Below are 17,529 nucleotides of genomic sequence, written 5' to 3'. Positions count from 1 at the left end.
TTCCTGACAGAAAGATTCTCATTATTTTTATCCATCTCTGAGTAGGTCCTTTTAGAGCCATCTCTGAAATGGCCTCAGCTCTGATTGTTTTCTTTTCTTTATAGTGTCTAAAAACCAAATATATATACACACAAATATGCTTTGCTATCATTCAAGGAGGGCCGTGGCCCTGGTAACGATCTAGCTAGCATTTTTTGCAGAAATGTTGACTGTGGGTGCCTTCAGCTTTTCTAAAGGGGTTAGGCTCGTTAAGGCAATTGTTTTAAATACTCTGAACAAAGATCTACAACCACCCATAGGGTGAAGTAAAAGGAACATGGCCATTAACTAGCCACAAATGCGTTATTAAATTACCACTAATTTGGTAAGCATCACAAGTGAGTCAAGACATGGGGGGAGGGAGGAATGAATGATTCAGTGATTTTGGTGCTTTTTCTTGTGGTGATATTTCAGCTTCATTGTCCAATATTTGTGTGGGGGATCTGGAAGCCATTTTCATTGCAAGTCGGTAAGTCCACAATGACATTGTCTTGTTTTCTTGGCAGTCTTTTTTCAAATCCTGAATCCCAGAGAGGCAAGATGTCAAGGAGAAGAATGCTATGACTTAGGCTGCCCAAAGGCAAAAGACCCCTGGAAGGTCTAGCTGACAAGCCCTGTGCTCTGTGTATCACTGATAGGCACAACCAGTTTCATTTTCTTTGTAATGTCTGACCTGTTCAATCCAGTTGACGTTCCTTGGGCATTTACCCATTGTATAGTCATTGCCCTAAGTACTTTGGTTTTGTGGGTCAGAATGGTGTTAGAACTTGGAGAACATATGCTTTTGCCCCAGTAACAATGGCATAACCTTACAGAGACTGTGAGGAAGCATGGGACAAATGTAATTATTTCCATTTCATAGTTGGGTAAGCTCAGGTACCTTTGTCTTTTCCCAAGGTTACTTAGCTAACAAAGGATTGAGGTTTTTCTATTTGAACAAGAGGATTTAATTTATTAAATCCTGTAGAATACCTAGATTTTTTCCCCCTCAGGACTTTTACCCATTGTAGAATATTTTAAAACATATATGCTTGTACAAAAACAATATTCTAAAATTACAGCGAATTGAATTGCAAAACCACTCTGTCAGTGCCCCAGAAATAATGGATTTAAAGAAGAATATCATTTTTCTATTATAGTCTTTTGAGTAAGGACCAGCTGATTGCTTTGAGTTAAACTAGAACAGCTTAATGAAATTACCAACAATGGATGTACACAACTGTTAAGAGACAGAAGAAAGCAAGTGAATATTCATAGCTGTGCTCTTTGTGGTGGCCAAAAATTGGAAAATGAGGGGATGCCCTTCAATTGGGGAATGGCTGAACAAATTGTGGTATATGTTGGTGATGGAATGCTATTGTGCTCAAAGGAATAATAAAGTGGAGGAATTCCATGGAGACTAGAACAACCTCCAGGAAATGATGCAGAGTGAAAGGAACAGAACCAGGAGAACATTGTACACAGAGTCTGATACACTGTGGTACAATTGAATGTAATGGACTTCTCCATTAATGGCAATGCAGTGATCAAAAAAGCTTGGAGGGATCTATGAGAAAGAACACTATCCACATTCAAAGGAAAAACTGTGGGAGTAGAAACCCATAAGAAAAACAAATGCTTGATTACATGGGTCAATGGGAATGTGATTGGGGATATAGATCCTAAATGAACATCCTAGTGCAAACATCAACAGCATGGAAATAGGTTCTGATCAAGATAACATGTAATACCCAGTGGAATTGCACTTTGACTATAGGAAGGGTGGGGGAGGGGAGGGAGGAATAGAATATAATTTTTTTAACCAAGGAATAATGTTTGGAATTGACCAAATTAAAATAAATTAAAATAAAAGAAAGAAAGAAAGAAAAGTGAAACATGCCACTTAATTGAAAATTATAAATATCTGTTGTGCCTCTTCCTCCACAAAAAGCCTGTACTGATGCCACACTGTAGGGTAAAAGTGTTTCTCAAAAGATTTTGCCAGTGGACTGTGGTCTTACCAAACTGCCAAGGCTCCAGATGTGAACTCGATGATAACTTGTCCTACTATTGTCCAAGGTCCAGTCTAACTAAGTTCCAAGAGGCTCATTATGAGGTCAGCTGAAGCGGGATGAATTTTTTTGGCCACAGCCACTCTCAAAATAAAAATTATAGAGGGTTTGAAATCCCTGAAAGTGGAGGGAGTGCTCTCATCAACAAAATTACACATCTTTGAAGTATATAAAGCTCCTTAAGCTATCACTCACTTCAGGGGCTTTTCAATCTCTACTGAGTTGGTTTCAACTATTCAGTTCAACAATTGTAAGCATCTACTGGTTCCTGGGAAAGAAACAAAGACTATGACATGCTTTCTGACCCAGATAGAGCTAATAAACTGGCAACTTTTTGTAATTCCAGGACATTTTTCAGAGTTTCTATGATTGCAGAACAAGACTTCCAGACTGACCATTTAAGAATATAGTTTGCATCCCAGGGAACTGGGAAGATACATAGATAATTCTCTGGATTTAGGAATAATGGTGCCAACAGACTAATCTAAAGCACTGAATTTATCATAGAATTTGAGATGGTTCTAAAACTGAACTATATATAGCATTTTTGTGATACAATGGAAAGACTATTAGATCTTGACTCAAAAGACCTGGGTTTGAATCTTAGGCTCTGCCATTTTTATAAGCTGTTTGCCCAATAACAAATTACTTTACTTCTTTGGCCTTCAATTTCTTCATCTGTAAAATGAAGGAATATACTACATGACCCCTAAGGTCCCTTCCCAATCTAAAAATGTAAACCTGAGATCATCTCAGATTTGGAGAGTAGTAAAAAGGTTTTCTAATCCAATATGTATCCTTTACATTTCTGAAAAGTGATCATCTGACCTCTGCTTGAAGACCTTCAATGAATATATTATTAATATTGTTACTATTATATAATCATAGCAAAGTAGATTTTCTAAATATTCCATTTTGTTGTCTTAATTTGTTTGTTACATTTAGATACCCAGTTAACTCCCTCTCTCTCCCCATTAGAGAAGACATCATTTGACAAAAAGATATATGTATAGATAGACTATGTTTTATTTACTATCAATTCTTTCTCTGGAAGTGAACAAATCATTCTTCAAACAGTATTTCTGTTGCTGTATATAATGTTCTCTTGGTTCTGCTCATTTCACTCTTCATAATTTCATATAGGTCATCCCAAGTTTTTCCAAAATTAAAGAAATAGCAAAACACAATAGAGAAAAAACTCCCTATTATGTATTACTATTCTAAAATTAATTTAATTTTTAATCAATTAAATTTTCTTTAATATGACCTAATGGACTGCCTCTGATAATGTATCGGCACTGTGACTAAGAAACTGATGTTTTTACCTCCCAGTGATCCAGGAAACTCTCTAAGATTATACATGACAGATGAATTGCCCACTTATCAGTAGAGGGAATTTCTATATTAAGAGTTTCTCATACTGATGAAGTCATACGTCCAGATTCCGCAACCTCCCCTCCCAAGGTGATAGCCACTACCCTCCCTAAAGCCCTTTTTGTTATGTCAGAAACTTCTTTATATCCAACTTAAATCACATCTGTTGCTCCTTTGACAAGAAAAGCTATTAAATTTTGAGATGGATTGTCTTTGGCGATTATTAAATCTCCTTCCCCAGGTAGGAAGGTATGTTTGATGGACCTCAGCAACAGGTAGAATAGGTGACATCTGGTGATGCCTTACCCATTAGTAAGTACTTAGTAAATATTTGAATGATTTGTGACAGCCTGATCTGTGTGGTCTTTCTTAGTCTATTTCTTGTTTCTTTCTCCTAAATGTTATCTATTGACAAAGGCATCTATGTTTTTAAGGGCAGGTTGAAAACAAAGAAATATGATTACTATATTGTGCTGGGTTAAAAACAAGGAGACCTTGGTTCTTTATGTAACTCTGTCGTTATCTAGCTCCGGGACTTCTCAGTGGTTCTCAGTTTCCTTCCCTAAAAATGAGGGGATTATATGTGAATCCTTAACCCATAAGAGCTTCCAAGGTTTCTGATTGGATCAGTCCATCATAATGTTATGTTAAAGAACATCCTATGAAGACGCAATTTCCCTAGCCATCCTATTCTCAAGTCCAACTCTAATGGTGGTGGTAGTCATAGTACCTGCATTGAAGTGTGTTATACACATTTGGAAATGTAGAGTATAATGGAATGACACATCCTTCATCAAAACCTATCAGAATGGTCTCTGACAGTTCTTCCTTGGCTATCATACCAGATTGAAAAGGTATCATCAGTTCCAGCCAATAGGATGCCTCTTCTCTCCTGTTTGATGTAGCTGTTTCCATCTTAGAGGGAAAAAAAAATCAGCCCTGCTGGAATGGTGCCTGCAACTCAAAACCCAGATACCAATCTGTGGGAAGGAGGATCCCGCCCAATGAAAGGAAGGGCCAGTTTGGCACCACAAACTGAGCACTACTTCTATGAAATACTCTGATTACTTGCCCTCAGCTTCCCTGAGACTGAGCTGGCTTGTGAATCTTACCATTCCTGAGCTGGCATTTTCTTTTCAGCCTTTTCTGAGAGTAGTATTAGTGTGTGTATTAAAAGGGCTTTACCTTTTCAAAATGCTTTATAATCTTTAATTAGTTAATCCTCCTTCCCCTGTGGGTAGGTGAGTTGGCTCATTTTATTGAAGAGGAAACTTGAATGCTGAGTGTCACAGAGTGACTTGCTCCAGGTCACACCACAGAAAATCCAGGATTATGGGCATAGAACAAATTGCCTTATTATTAGAATGGCTATAATTATAACTTTAGTTGTTTCCTTGCTATTCTGGTTTTTTCTTCCAACCCAGTAAGCCCCTAGAGGGCAGGGACTTGAGCATGCCTTTGTTCTGTGTAATGTAGAATTGTAGTCCACATAGTGAGAGGGAGAGCAGACCAATTAGCTCTCCACAAATTTGGAAACTAGATGGCATTTGCCTGATCCCTTTGCCTTTCTTTTATCGCTGTTCTCTTTTCTCTATAGAGAGTTGAGTGTCTTCAGTCTAGGTCATCAGTCACCTATTATGGTTCCCCTTCCAAGTGAATAGTCAGACTCCACCCCAGCAACATCAAAATTTTCCTACCCTGTATCCCCTTCCCTCAGAGCCCTAACCTAACCTGATGAACTAATTTGAGCTAGATATTAATGACTAGTTAATGGCTTAATATGTGCTATGGCAGCATTTACATTTCAACAGGTCCTTTGGTGTCATAACCCAAAGGCATGAGTAATGTGGGAATTTCCGTGATCCTCTGCCAGAGACCTTTCGGCTCCTTTCAAATCACCCACTTAGGCCACTTCTCATTCCACCTGTAACCAAATAAGCCCAGCCTTAGGTGGATGGATAAGAGAAACAATATTGGACTTGGAATCAGAAGACTTGGTCCCGTGTCCCAATTCTGCTACTTAATCATTATGTGACATTTAGCAAGTCCATTGAGCCTCTCCACACTGCCTGTCTGACAAGATTATTACCTTCTCAACATCAAAAGAATAATGTACTTGATCAAATGAAATATGTAAAGTGCTTTGTAAACCTTAAACTGCTATATAAATGACGGCCTCAATGTTGTTATTATTTTTAAAGTAAGGTATAAGATTTTTTTTTAAACCCTTACCTTCCGTCTTGGAGTCAATATTGTGTATTGGCTCCAAGGCAGAAGAGTGATAAGGGCTAGGTAATGGGGGTTAAGTGACTTGCCCAGGGTCACACAGCTGGGAAGTGTCTGAGGCTAGATTTGAACCTAGGACCTCCCATCTCTAGGCCTGATTCTCAATCCACAGAGCTACCCAGATGCCCCCCCCCCCATAAGATTTTTAAAAACCCTTAGCTTCATTGTCAAGCTTTTATTATGTGCCTAACACTGTTTAGGGCAGGGATTCCCAAACTTTTTACACAGGGGGCCAGTTCACTGTCCCTCAGACTGCTGGAGGGCCGGACCATAAAAAATCTATGAACAAAACTGAACACTGCTGTCTGGGATAGCGGAGGCTGCAGCACTGGCTGTGATGGGCCTGTTACACCTTGCACAGTCCCATCACTGCCACCACTATACCTGGCAGCAGTATACACAGTGCGGAATCCCCTTCCCCAGATCCCTGATCACCATGCTGACCTCTTCCATTGGGCAGCCACATAATCCTTTGCATGGTGCCTCATTCTCATTCAGTTACTCTCAGATCAAGGTGTCACATAAAGGATTATGTCACCGGAAGTAGTACTGTATGTGAGTGCCACTGCGCTTTGCAACGCTGCCACATACTGTGCTCCTCTCACTGACCACCAATGAAAGAGGTGCCCCTTCTGGAAGTGGGGGCTGGATAAATGGCTTCTAGGGGCCACATGTGGCCTACCGGCCATAATTTGGGGACCCCTGGTCTAGGGAGACAAAGACCAGAAAACACATAGAATACTGTCCCTTTTCTCAAAGTGTTAGGGAAAACCATAGACTTTCAGAGGTGAAAGGAACCTTAGAAATCAACTTCTCCAACTTCCTCATATTAGAAGTGAGAGAGGCCCAAAGGGATCAAGCACTTAAACAAGGTCACCACACAACTAATAAGAGGCAGTGCCAGATTTGAAAGCCAGATCTTCAGTCTTAAAGGGCACAGTTTTTTCCACTATGTCATACTTCCTTTCTAGGGTAATGATAAAATGAACGAACTCCATGGGTCTGAAGATGCAAGTCAGTATAAAAATGCTGGCTATAATCAGAGATAAAATTAAGGCATAATTGCTTCCATGCAAGCCTGGGAGCAGATATGCCTTAATTCCAGGAATCCTTCTCATAACTAGTCATCTATATATACACCTGATAAAAGGGAACATTGTATAATCCGAGAGTCAACTTTTGTGTTCATTTTCATCTCAGTTCTCAGTTGACTCTAAATCTAAAGGACTTCATTCCATCTACAGCATTTCACTAGTTCTGGTCACTGCTTTTTGAATAGCCCTACCTAAACCAAAAACTCATGGAAGACCTTGTAAATATATTTGTAAATAGTGCACATTGGAATCGGCAGTCATAGTGCTGAAGCTGTAATGATGCCTTGTTTTGAAAATCCCAAATTGAAATTGCTTGATGGTGGATACACCAGTGCCCATAGTTGAGTTTGTTTGGAACCTGCATAGTATTTCTTTTCAGGTAGGCACCCAGAGAGGAGTGTATACTGACTCCTTTGCCCCAAAGCTTATGCCCTGTCCCCAGGATTGCTCATTTTCATGATAATCGCTATGGTGCTGTCAGACCCTAAATGGCAAGCCATCATTATTCAATGCTGGTCAGTCAGACAGGAAGGCATGTACAAGACATCACGTTGAACCTGCATAGATGTCGTGCACTCTGCAGCTAATGAATGCAAACTTGTAAAAGGGTTTAGACACCACTGGCATCCTTAATGTAAGCTTGATAATAAGCTTCTGCTGAAATAGCTTCTTGTCTACAAGTAGCATTTCTAACTCAGGAGGAAAAGGATGGAGCAGGCTTTGTCCACAGATATTTGGGTGAGTAGAAAGACAGATAATATCACCTCAGTAGGGCCTCCAAGCCAGAGGAGTGCACATATTCAGAAAGGGAAGTTGATTTGGAGGCCAGGGGACATGGAAGAGGGAGAGTGATTTGCTGCAAGTGAACCTGGTTTATCAGTGCACAGATGCCTCTGAGGGGAGCTTTGGACACTCTTCTGCCAAAGGTTAGGTGTTGTGACCAAACATGCCAGAGAAGAGAGTCAAGATTTTCCAAACAAAGAGCAATCATCCTTGTTTTCAAAGTCCTAAAAGGAAAGATAGCAGCTCTAGCCAGACTTGGACAAAGTAATGAACTTAAACCAGAAAGGACCTCATGGCTGGCCTGCTCTCAGACCCCTAAGGTATGCTGGACTCCTAGAGGCAGAGTTGGTAGGTGCAGCCTCTTCTTCTCTGCTGAACTGTCCATACCAGAGCAGGTCTTCTAGATTGCCTTCTTCCAGCTCTTCTTGAGCTTGTTTTTTAACTAAAGAAGAGAGCTTTGCAATAGAAAGATTAGCCTCTTTCCTCAGTTCCACACGGGGATCAGATCGGGATTTTCTACAGGATTCAGTGAGTGCAGCCTCAAAGTAAATGGTTAATTCATCTTGTATCAACAGCACTATGATTCATAATGTAAACTTGGAGAATCCTTGATGTTTCAGTCACACATTCCTTTTAATTTGGCTCTGCGTTCTTTTAAAGCTACAGTGTGCTAACTTAATAAAATGCAACATGCAAATGCACCAATTTTTGCCTTGAGGCAGTTTAGCCTGGCTGTTTCAATGGGTGTCTTCTTTCAAGTGTATATTCTTTCTTAAATTATTTACTTGGTAAACACACTTTGCATTTTCAAAGGGGGTGTTGGAGCTCCTCTTTCAAAATAGCTGGTTGAATTTTATTGCCTTTCTCTCTCCCCCAAGTTAGACACTCAGTCATTTTGGATTTTCCTCCTCAGACTTCCACTTTCTCATAATCCAGGGAAGCCCCCTTTTCAGCCTCCCGGCTCTAGAAGCCTTTCCGCTTTGCCTACAGCAATACCCACTGGCAGTGTCTGGCTGTGACAGTACTGTGGGCTTTGTTACAGATGGGCCCTGCCAATGCCAACCATTGTTCCAGACTCCAAGCTGGCCTGACTGTTCTTTCTCTTTCAGGGTCCCTCAATTCTCAGTTTTCCTTTCTTCAGGACTGCTCTAGCCTAAACTCTTAAGATCCAAGATCATCTTGGAGGACACCTCAACTAGAATCAAAACTCGGTGGGGTGTCTTGTACCTTCTAAGTCTTAGCCTTTTCTTGTCATTCCAGGATCTGCACAGGTTTGCTCATCTTTAGTTTAGATATAAATGCCCATCCCCTGCCTTTAAAAAAATTGATTATTTCTTCTGATCTTGAGTTCATCTAATCTAAATGGCATCTTGATTGATTACATTCACTTTTTTCAGACTTAATTCATTCTTTTTTTTTAAATATGGTCTTCTTTTAGAGCCATAAAATGTTCGAGTTTGAAGCAACCAGTAGTCATCTAGTCATCTAGTCATCTGCCTTTAAGGCCCAACTCAAATGCCACGTCTTCCATCATTTCTTCCTTGATGCCTTCAGCTGGTGAAGATCCTCATCTTGGCCCTTCACATAGGCACACCTTGTTTTATTTCTCTCTAGTGAATTTATCATGCAATTTTTGCATGCTTATGTTTTATCTCACAAAGACATTCTAGGTTGTATAAAGGCAGGGACCTATGTCGCCTGACCCTTTTTATCTTACACCCCAGTCCAAATACACACATCTTTCAGAGACTCTGCCTACAATAGGTACTTAAGAAATAAACGAATCCAGTCCTACCCTCTCATTTTACAGATGAGGAAACTAAGGTATAGAAAAGTAAAGTGGCTTTCTCCAGCTCATTATATAGTAAGTTGTGCAGGTAGGCAATACTTGAATACAAGAATTCTGGCTCATATACTATAGATTATCTTCTCTCTTAAAGATTTTTTAAAAATTAAACTTTGATATGTATTTCATTTCAAGATTTCTACAATAAGCCATTTTCTTCATAAATGATACTGGATTTAGACTCATCATCATAGAACCTAATGTGAAGATTGAAGAGGGAAGGAACAAAGGAATGAAGGAAGAAGGGAAGGAGGGGAAGAAGGAAGGAATGAAAATAGGAAGGGAAGGAGTAAAGGAAGAAGAAAGGCTAGAAAAAAGAAAAAGAAAAGGGTACCTGGACTAGACCATATGCACAACACAGAGGGTTGGTACAGAAAACAACTAGCTTATAAACTCCTTGAGAAGAACTAATTTTCATTTTTGCCTTTGTGTATCCCTAGTGCTTAGCACAGTAGTTTGTATATTAGAGATACTTAATAAATACTTGACCCAAAGTGACATCATTTTGAAGGTATTAGGAATGAATTCCCCAAATACTTTAGGATTATAGATTTTGAAGTGAGAAGAAGCCTACTGTACATTTTCTTAATTTTCACAGTGCTGAAACTGAGGCCCAGCAAAGCTGTGACATCCACAAATGAGCCAAGCAGTAAATGAACATTAAATGTGAGATTCCTACTTCCCAACTGCTAATGTGAAATTCCAATCACTAACTTTTAAGCCAATGTACTTTTTATACTATAGTATGCTACTTCTCATATCTGAAAGAAAAGACAATGCCAAAAGCTTAGGAAAAATTATTTATTAATATTGCCAAAAAGTTCATCAAAACATCAATAATATGAATATATATGCCTACTTTCTCCATTCTCTAGAATCATTTTGAGAATCATTTATACCATATCAAGGTCATTGTTAGTGGCAATATCAAAAGGGCACAAAAAAACCTTCACAAATTATATTTTACAGCATTCTATATCTTTACAGCCATACATGACTTTAAAATGAATATAACAGTATCTAAATATGCTCATCATTTTTTTGCTCTTTTTTTAAAAGCATTTCATTTGGTTGAGCAAAAAAAATAAAACTGCCATAGAGGTTTTTCTCCAGGAAGGGGTCTCCTATTCCATGTGGTTACAACCATAAAAGAATCTTTGAGAGATACTATAGCAGAGTTAACTTTGTTTAATAATTCTCTGATTATTAACATCAACTGAGATGCAAAACAAGTAGGAGGGTGGGCCCTCAAAAATATTTGCCACTGCCTAAAGAATATCTAGTTTGGAAGCCAGAAAAGGGAGTCTATACACATGAAGGTAATTAAGATACTGCTGTTTGCTATGACATTGTGTTCACTGCATCAAACCCCAGAATATTTTAGAACTTTCTATAATAAGAACCATAATCACTTAAGAGTTTGACCAATGGAGCTATGCTAGAAAAAAAAATGGATGTCTACAGTCCAAGTTATGATATACAGTGGATGGAAAGCCCGTAGAACTGGTCCATCAGTACATACATCTTAAACAGACATTGCAAATGGACAGTAAACTGAGCCCACAATTAAATAAGAGGAAGAGAGCATGCTAGATTGCTTCTGGAAAATTGTGTGATACTTTTCAAACTTCTCCCTAAAACAAAATCCAATCATTTTTAATATCCAAGATTCTTCCACTGATGCTCAATGACTTCTTGTTGTTATTCAGTCATTCGGCTCATCTGACTCTTCATGACCCCATGGACCAACTGTCCATAGGATTTTCTTAGCAAAGATACTGGAGAGGTTTGTCATTTCCTTCTCCAGTTTTATGTAGGCAGGAGTTAAATGATTTGCCCAGGGTCTCACAGCTAGTATGTTTCTGAGGTTAGATTTGAACTCTGCTTTTTTCTGATTCCAGGCTCAATACTCTATTCAATGTGCCACTTAGCTGCTCTACGACTAAAGATCATAAATTGAAAAGTGTCCAAGGCGATAAAATTTTGGGTCACCCAAAGGGCAATGTAGAGATGCATGGCATATAAGCTTCAGCATATTACCAGGTGTATATAGAAGTAAGAAATATCATCTATGATCAGGAAAAGAAGTAGGCCAATCAGGTAACAAGAGATAACAAGTGGACAACCCACATTCTGCAGAGATACCTGTGTGATATCAAGGGACCTAGTAAAAGCCTTCCAGTGTATAGGCTAAGCCTTCAGTAATGGATTTAAAGGAGGACATGAACAAGAAAACATAGGATAAGAAGGCAGAAGTGGGCTACAATCTGCCATTTTGTAAGGATTCTTACAGACTATTTACCAAATAATAGAAGGATAGTGATCTGTCAATGAAGGAAGTAACCACATTGACAAAATCACAGACCCATGAAGTATTTATGTACATATAGATACATATATATTTACATTTCTTCTACTCTTGCTTTAATAGAAATACTAATTTACAGGTTTGTGGTTTCATACTGGTTATTCTGTTGTCTCATTGTGAGCCTCTGAAAAGTAGAGACAGAATATATAATCTTCAGATCAGGTGTCCCCTAAATGAATTAAACATATGAGACTTTAAGAGAGATCTCTGGATGGAATCTTCTTTGAGGCTGGAAATGAAGATACACAATTAAACAGGTCAAGGAAGAACTGAGGATGTAAGCATTCCTATGCATGCATTTTTTTCTAAACATGCCTTAGATTAAACAAGTTTCTCCCCAGAGTTAATCCTGTGTAAATTAGCATCATGGATGCCTTGAGGCCTTCAACCCACAAATAAAATGGTTGTCAACCAAACTATACAAGAGACCTATTACTGTATATTACTTAGGGCAGAATTTTAAAGCGTTTTCATGCTTCTAATCTAGTTTACTGCTGAGTTCCAATTTTGCCGATTGCCTTTGCAAGCCAGCCACACAGTAACTTTCTGGGAAAACAAGAGATCTTATTTCCCACAGAGACTGAGGGAAATAGTGTGTTCCCAAGCCCATTCTCAGAAGACATATGCACCAAAAAAGAATTCTAGTCCAGGTGAAAATTTGAGCTGCCAAACTTATAAGAACCAATATCTATAAAAACAGATTCTCTTTGCTAAGCATTACATTTTTTTTTTAAAGAATCGCTCATACCTTCCTTTGGCTGAGTAAATATGTCCTGTTAAGTCTGAATTAGCTGTCATCGCAAAGAATTAATGTCTTAGCGTAGCCTTTCTAGTGGGGAAGGGAGAAATAAACGAGACAGATCTTGGCTGAGCTTTAAGTGATAAATGAGGACAAAACAGGCCATTCATCTCCTGCGAGGAGAGTGGACACAAGCACTAAAGCAGTTTTGCGGAAGACGTGTCAGCAAATGTGATCATTTTGTAACCTGTCAGGAGGATAGAGAGCTAGTCCTTTTAGAGTGTCACAAGGGAGTATGTTTGTCTGATGTGACAGTTTTCATCCATCCATTTACTTTGGGGGGGGGGGATTGTAGTGGGAGAGGCAGAGGTAGAAAAAGGGGAGTTGAAGTTGGATAAAACTGTATTTTAACTTATTGCTGCATACAACACATTCATTCATCCAGAATCTATGTAGAGTTTTGAATATACATAAGTAGATAAATTTATGGACTGCATGAAAAAACTGTCTTCCTTAAATTGGAGGATTTATTTAAACGCCAGGTGGAAACTACAAAAGGGCAGGGTTTCTCTTTTTGCTAGGAGGTGTATGTATGTGTCTGTGTGTGTGTCTATGTGAGTGTGTAAGAGTGATGCAAAGAGGGAAGTTTAAACAGCTACTGTTCCTTCTATTTCTTTGAGGTTCTGTGAGAATACATCAGGCTGTGTCTGGCTCAAGTTCCCTGTCTTGAGGAAACATTATGATATTGGGATCTTTTTCAAGAACAAAGTAGTAAATTATGAAGTCAGTTCATTCAGGCATATTTGGATGTTAGTCCCTTTTCACCTAGACTTAGATTCTCTCAATTGACTAGTTGTTGTGCAGTAGACTCTCAAATTATTTTTATACAGATAAAGGTTTTTCCAACAAATGTTGAATGATATCCAGCTTTTGGACTTCCACAATCTTTTTTTTAATTATTGCTAATTTCCATCTTTTTGCTACTGAACAAATGTAACATTCCTTCCCAGCATAACAGAATGTGTACGACACTCCAGTGACAGATGAGGCTTTTACAACATAAGCTTCACAGTTTGACACTTGCTTCTTTATCCCTATCTTTTTTTTTTTTTGAAACTTCCTTTTATACTTTTCGCTGGGTATTTTTGTACAGGTAAGTACCTCCCTGACGTGAGTTTCCTAGGAATCTTTTGCCTTAATAAGAAACTCCGCTAAAAATGAGCCTTGTCTCACATATTATATTAAAAAGAGAAAATGACGTGGGTCCCTTGATCACTTAAGAGACTACATTGCAGTCAGATCCCAGAAAAGTTTTTGCATTACTTAGCTTGCAGCAAGTGTTTCTATGTGTCATCGTTGCAGCTCATCACTTGGTGTTATCACTATTGTTGCAGCTCATCATTTGAAAATCGTTATGAAGTTATTCATTTGTATTGTAATTTGTAAAGTCCCCAAACTACAGACATCATAAATGCCCCCCTCTCTCATTCTGTGTGTATGTGTGTGTGGGTGTCTCTCTTTCTGTCTCTCTCTCTCTCTCTCTCTCTCTCACACACACACACACACACACACACACACACACACACACACACGTCCCTTTTATAGGTATCTAGGGACCAGTTTCCCCCTCACTGTTTGATTAGACAAGTTTGTCTTTTCTTTTCTATGTGGTTTGCCAAATGTTGTTTCAGTTTCTCTGATTGATTTCCTCTTCTTTTTCTTTGCTTTTTTTTTCTAGGATTATCCAAAACCGTATCTTGGTGGTTATCCTGGCAATCATCGTGGTCTTCACCATCCTGACGGCTATTTTTATTTCTGTCAAAGGACACTGATGTATCTGCTCTTCCCTGATACACAGCACCACACGCCTTGTTCTGAGTAATTAAGACAAAGTGGTCACATGAATCATCCCTTTGCACTGACAGGCCCGAGTGCCCCTTTCTCCTCCCCCCACTCTTGCCGCTGTTCAACTTTGGTGCAAGGAGTGTAAAAGATGTTTTCTATTCTTGATTGCATGTGGGGCGATTTCCCCTCCTGCTGATGTCTTCACAGAGATATTTTTTGGGAAGCTTAGTATTTGACTTGAAAAAATTTCACTGAGTGATCAAAATAGTATTTGTTAAATTCTTTATCCTGCCTGTGAAAACAGAAAAGGCCAAGTTGTTTGGGGGGAGGGGGGGAGAAAGGGAGAGGGTTGTCACGATTAAGGGAATGGGGGAAGCAGGGAGGGAAGAAGACACAAGTTATTTAATGCTTCTGTCAGCTTTTGTTGGGTGTCAGACTGTTTGTCAGACCCCGTTGTCATATATGCCCTTGTGTGGTGTCCTAATGTACAAAGTTAAGAAGAAATCAGGTGATGAAGAAAGTGAGTTTCTCCTGAGAATCAACCTAGTTTATGAGAGAAAAGAAAAGAAAAACAAAAAAGAAGAAACCAACCTCTCTGGCTTAATTGTAAAGGAGGCTGTGGAATGTGGACCATGTAGTAAATTGACCTACAGCTTTCCCTCTTTTTCTATTGAATATATTTTTTACTAAAATTGCCTAATATCCACTTTTTACAACTTTCATTACTGGCTGTGAGAAGTGTTTCTTTGCTCTGTAAGAGCTCCAACTTCCTCATATTTACTAGCAAGATGAGGCCTTGCACAACATTTAATTGTGACTTGGGCATTCCCGACCAATTTAATCATCTCTCTATCCTTCCAGTTTTAATATTTGTGCTGCCAAACACAGCCCCTAGTATAAGTAAAAGGTCTGACAAGGTTCTCTCCATATCTATTTCCGTATGTAAAAAGAACATGAATATTTCAATAAGAGGGAGAACATGACTCCATTAGTGTGAAATTTCAAATGTGATTATAAATATGATGATGTTCTACAGTAAGAAAGACTTGAATAAACTTTACCTGAAATCTCCACTAACCTCCTTGAAAACAGTTATAGCAGAATACAAAAAAGGAGGGGAGTGCAGGGGTTAGGGAGAGGAGGTTAGCTGGTTCTTTGACTAACCGATGTTATCAAAACCTTCCTGGATTGGATATTTGTTCAAATCTGTAATTTTATTTGTGATTTTAGATTTCTTTTTCTGAAGTACTGGGGATTGCAGTAGAAATGAGTTCATTTATAGTCAGGCTTCAAGTTTTTCAAGCAAAGATTAGGAGGCTGGTTGTTTGTTGTTGTTTTTTGTTTTTCCCAGCCATGAAGCAAAAGGTGTTTTTATTACAGCTTCCTAAGCTGCTTTGGGTTCTAGGGCAGCCTTTGAATATAATTGGAAGCTTCGAAGACCTCGAAATCAAACCTGTTGTCTCTCATAAAAATGTTTAATAACTTGTGTGCCTGGCCAGCAATCACCTGGCTGGAACATTTGCCTTCTTTTTTTCCAACCCAACTCAGAAGAGAACTATTACCGTTCAGAAAGGAAATGCAGGGATACAAGGATGGTGAAATTCACCGGAGAAATGGTACTTATCTAAGCAGGTTAGGGCATGCATGTGTTTCAATAAATCATTTAGTATTGTGTAAATAAAGCTGCAGCCTTTCCTTTAGAATGATGGTGAGGGAATAAGATGGAGTGAAGTGGGACCTGGAGAAGGAATGGGAGCCTGTGTTAATTTTCCTATCTGCTTTAGGGATCCATCTGGTCATGAATCTTTTATTCAGATAACAAAAATCTGTAAGCACTAAAAACATTGCAGAAATCACTTTTTAAAAACACTCCTTCCTGTTTCAGAGCACTAATAGCATGGCCGTAATAGAACGTCCCCTCTAGTGTTCATTCAGATCTGTTGTTCTTTACATCTAGTTATCTAGTTACCTAATCATGCTCCCATACCCAGCAGTGACTTCTGGCATCCACCAACTGAGCTTAATCAATTTTATAATCTAGACTTTTCGGCTCTAAAATATTTTACTTAAACCTACAGTTCATGTGGAAGTAATTGCTGTGAGAGAGGGGAAATGAATATTAGGCTAACTTTCCGAGGGCCAGTTGGTTTGGTTTTTTTCTGCAAGTATCTCCCCTTTATCAGTTAGTTGGTGCCGTTTGCCCATGTCACTATCCTGTTGCCCAAATTTCATTTTCTGCACTTTGGGAATGGGGTGTCAAAGTTGAACAGACACGCCCCACCAGCTCCACTTTCATCTACTCCTGTAATGACCCCCTGTGGCAAGGCAAGCCCATTTGTCTCTAGGGAGAGTTGGGAGGAAGTAGGTTTAGAGAATCCCATCAACTCCCCCCACATGACCCCTAAGTGGATGTTGGAGCAATTGAGAAGGAAAGTACCCCCCCAGAGGCCATATTCCCTCACCTCCTACCCCTCCCCAGATTCGGGTATTCCCACATTTGCCGGAAGTAGCTTGTCAAATTTGAAGCAGGTCTTGGATCTGTGAATGATTCTAAGTACTTACAAATGTAAGCCTCAAAGAGTCGAATGTTTCTAATGTCGGTTGCCTTTGTTGGAAATGATGCATGGGAGAAGGAAGGGGGGGGGGGCATATTACTGTGTAAAATTCATGCAGACTAAACCATTTCCCTGACAGAATAAATAAAACGCTGTTACCCTGATCCAGAATCAAAAGCAATTTAATTAAAGACGCTTAAGTTTTAAAGAGTTTTAAATGCTCCACATTGAGGAAAAATATCTGAAAATGCAGTGGGCCTGACGTCAGTTCCCATCCCGGGGCTGGAAGGCCATTTGCTATTCTGTTTAAGGCAGGCTGGATTGTCTTATTTTGGAACTAGCTTGGTGGGGGGTTTGCTTTGCTCCTGCTTCTGAGCCCCGAGCTTCAAAGGCAGAAATTAATGGTGAACAAAATTGTGCAGCTCTGACCATCCCATGCGGGGCAAACCCATTGAGGGTTATCATTAAGTAAAGAAATAAAGAGGAAGAAACCCTGCCCGGTCCAAAAAACCTCATCAGATAATGACCTCAGTGATTGGGTTTTCATTA

At 39.2% G+C, this 17,529-nt stretch overlaps 1 protein-coding gene across 4 annotated transcripts in view; it reads left to right on the top strand.

Moving 5' to 3' along the window:
* The window catches only part of VTI1A (vesicle transport through interaction with t-SNAREs 1A), a 447,185-nt gene extending 430,041 nt beyond the window's left edge, over positions 1–17,144 (top strand). For 2 of the 4 annotated variants that reach the window (XM_001368344.4, XM_007479003.3), the window contains one exon: positions 14,319–17,144. In XM_001368344.4, the coding sequence (XP_001368381.1) occupies positions 14,319–14,412 (94 nt within the window). In that variant the 3' untranslated portion in view covers positions 14,413–17,144. The remainder of the gene's footprint in view (positions 1–14,318) is intronic. The other 2 variants (XM_016432630.2, XM_016432626.2) reach the window with 1 other exon arrangement.
* Positions 17,145–17,529: the final 385 nt, after the last annotated feature.

This window comes from Monodelphis domestica, chromosome 1 (genome assembly GCF_027887165.1).
Source record: "Monodelphis domestica isolate mMonDom1 chromosome 1, mMonDom1.pri, whole genome shotgun sequence".
Lineage (NCBI taxonomy): Eukaryota > Metazoa > Chordata > Mammalia > Didelphimorphia > Didelphidae > Monodelphis > Monodelphis domestica.
Note: the sequence above shows the minus strand (reverse complement) of the source record. Positions and strands in the feature narration are given on the sequence as shown.